The following is a 2873-nucleotide window of genomic DNA, read 5'->3' as shown; positions in this document are numbered from 1 at the left end:
CAGCTCCAGCAGCAGCAGCTTACGAGGATCCTCGTCAACCTCACACAGTGTCTCCTCTCCTGCTGCTGCTTAACCTTCCATGGTATAGGGAATTTCTGCTGCAGCAGCAGCCCGAAGAGCGCATGCAAGGGGTACGGATCTGCTGCTGTGAGGTGAATAGCCAGCTGCAGCAGCTGCCTCGCCACCGCCAGCCAAACCAAGCCTTCGGGGGGGAACTGTCTCTGCAGCACAGCAGCAGCAGCAGCAGCAGCAGCAGCAGCAGCAGCAGCAGAAAGGCGCCTCTCTTTTTTTTCTATGAAGAGCTGGTCTGCTGCTCGTGCACCGCATAACAACGAACGAGCAGGCAGCAGCAGCAACAGCAGCAGCAGAAAGAAAGATGCAGCAGCAAAGAGACGACTCGAAAGCAAAGGGGAAAGACAAGCAGCAACAGCAACGCTGGCAGCAGCAGCAACAGCAGCAGCACCAGCAACAGCAGCAGAAAGCAGCTCAGCCGCAGCAGGGAAAGAGCACGGTGAAGTACAGCAGCAGCAGCAGCAGCAGCGGCAGCAGTAGCGGCGCCAGCCCCAGCAAACAGCAGCAGCAGCAAGATAGAAGCAGCAGCAGCAACAGCAGCAGCAGTAGCAGCAGCAGCACCTGCGCCGCGGATGTGAGCTCTGATGCGCAGCGGGCGGCGAGGGGGCCGAAGCAGCAGACAGCAGCAGGAGAAGCAACAAGAGCAGCAGCAGCTTCTGTTTCGTTTCCTTTGAGGGTGGCAAACAAAGCAGAGACAGAATGCTGCGGCAGGTTGTAAGACAGCAGCATGCATAGAAAGGGCTCGCTGCAGCAGCAGCAAGCAGCAGCAACACAACTCAATGCGAGGTCCACTGGTGTGTCTCCTCTGTTCGCTAGAGAGGAGACAGCAGCAAACAAACGCCGCAAAATAGTAACATAACGAGGGAAACCCAGGCTCTTCTTCATCTTGCTGCTGCTGCTGCTGCTGTTGCTGCTGCTGCTGCTGCTGCTGCTGTCCGCCGCACCCAACCCATTCGCAGCGCCGCTGCTACCCGCACCGCTGCTGCTGCTGCTGCTGCTGCTGCTGCTGCTGGCTTCACGCTGCTGCACCGCAGAGTCCGCCAGCGCCTGGTAGCCGCGAGCGATCTGTGTGGTTAGCCTCAGAGCAGCAAGCAGCAAGCCTTTGGCAATTTGCTGCTGCAGCGGTGCATCTGCTGCTGCTGCTGCTGCTGCTGCTGCTGTTGCTGGTGCTGCTGTTGCTGCTGCTGGTGCGTCGGCAGCAGCAGCACCAGCAGCAACAGCAGCAAGCCGCTCCTCCTCCAGCAACTCAACACAAACCTCCAACAGACGGCGACACGGCAGCGCCAAGACACGCTCGAGCTGCCTATACACCGCAGCAGCAGCAGATAGATGCAGCTGCAGCAGCCGCTCTACGAACTGCAGCAAACGCAGCAAACGACTGCCGTGCAGAGCGAAGAGGGACCGAGCTGCCCGCGAATATGCCTGCAACCAGCAGCAGCAGCAGCAGCAGCAACAGCAGCAGCAGCAGCAGCAAAGTCAAAGACAACGAATGGAGATACCCATAGTGCTGCAGCATACAGATGTCTCCTTCAGCTACCCCTGACTTCATTCGTGTGCTGCTGCTGCTGCTGCTGCTGCTGGTGCTGCTGCTGCTGAATTCTGCTGCTGCTGCTGCTGCTGCCATTCCGTGTCTTACTGGACGATCAGGATAGGTGGGCAGCTCCTGGGCCGCAGCAGCAGCAGCAGCAGCAGCAGTTGCTGCTGGTGCTGCTGCTGCAGGAGCAGCAGTAGCTGCAGCATTAGCTGCAGCTGTTGTCTGGGTGGAATCTCCATCTGCTGCAGCCTGCTGCGTGCCGTCTTGAGCAGCAGCAGTGTCTGCTGCTGCTTCTGCTGCTGCTTCTGTTGCTGCTTCTGTTCCCGCTTCACCTGCTGCTGCTGCTGGTGCAGCAGCAGCAGCAGCAGCAGGTGCTGCTGCTGCTGCTGGTTGTTCAGCAGGCTGTGCTGCGGTGTCTGTACGCTGCAGCGAGCGCAGCGCAGCAGCAAGAAGGGCATCGAGACAGTCAAAGATAAGAGAGTAAACAGGCAGCCCCTCAGCAGCAAGAGATACTGCTGCTGCTGCTGCTGCTGCTCGCAGAGGAGAAGACAAAGACAGAGACGCNCCTCAGCAGCAAGAGATACTGCTGCTGCTGCTGCTGCTGCTCGCAGAGGAGAAGACAAAGACAGAGACGCACGAGCAACCCAAGACAGCAGCTCCCCCAGCTCCTCCATACGGATCACCTCAGCAGACAGCTGGTGCTGCAGCAGCACATATACAATATACATACACAAACAAACACAAACACACCAACATGTGCTGCTGCTCAGCTCATGCTGCTGTTGCTGCTGCTGCTGTTGACGCTGCTGCTGTTGCTGCTGCTGCTGTTGATGCTGCTGCTGTTACTGCTGCTGCTGTTGATGCTGCTGCTGTTGCTGCTGCTGCTGGTGCTGGTGCTGCTGTTGCTGCTGCTGCTGCAATGAAGGGACTCGTGCTGCAGCAGCAGCAGGAACGATGGCTTACCATTCTAAGCGCGAGGAGGGGAGAAAGGTTTTCTGTGGTGCTGTTTGCTGCTGCTGTTGCTGCTGGAGTTGCTGCTGGGGGTTTATCTGCTGCAGCAGCAGTTTCTGCTGCTGCTAGCTGCTGCAGCAGCCGCGAAGACAGAGCAGCACGGACCTGTCTCCATACACGCAGCACGTCTCCTGCTGCTTCGTCTCCTCCTCCTTCTTCTGCTGCTGCTGCATCGCCAACGACTGTCTCTAAAGGCCCCATAGAGAGATGGCCTGCTGCGGGGCCCAGCAAACTGTCTCCTTCTGCTGCTGCTGCT

The 2873-nt window shown here is 58.6% G+C and overlaps 2 protein-coding genes across 2 annotated transcripts; one reads left to right on the top strand and one right to left on the bottom strand.

Moving 5' to 3' along the window:
• Positions 1 to 376: 376 nt before the first annotated feature.
• Positions 377 to 790, top strand: EMH_0087220 (uncharacterized protein; the record flags this gene model as incomplete). The annotated part of the gene is made up of 1 exon (XM_013501124.1): positions 377 to 790. One exon carries the CDS (start codon positions 377 to 379, stop codon positions 788 to 790), a length of 414 nt encoding a protein of 137 aa, XP_013356578.1.
• A 58-nt stretch (positions 791 to 848) lies between these two features.
• Positions 849 to 2818, bottom strand: EMH_0087210 (uncharacterized protein; the record flags this gene model as incomplete). Its single annotated transcript, XM_013501123.1, has 5 exons — positions 849 to 884; positions 928 to 1494; positions 1709 to 2136; positions 2244 to 2307; positions 2570 to 2818. The coding sequence occupies 5 exons, from the start codon at positions 2816 to 2818 to the stop codon at positions 849 to 851; spliced, it is 1344 nt and encodes a 447-aa protein (XP_013356577.1).
• Between the last annotated feature and the right edge of the window lie 55 nt (positions 2819 to 2873).

Source organism: Eimeria mitis, genomic scaffold (assembly GCF_000499745.2).
Source record: "Eimeria mitis Houghton genomic scaffold, Emh_scaff6376, whole genome shotgun sequence".
Lineage (NCBI taxonomy): Eukaryota > Apicomplexa > Conoidasida > Eucoccidiorida > Eimeriidae > Eimeria > Eimeria mitis.
This window is presented reverse-complemented; position numbering and strand designations above follow the sequence as displayed.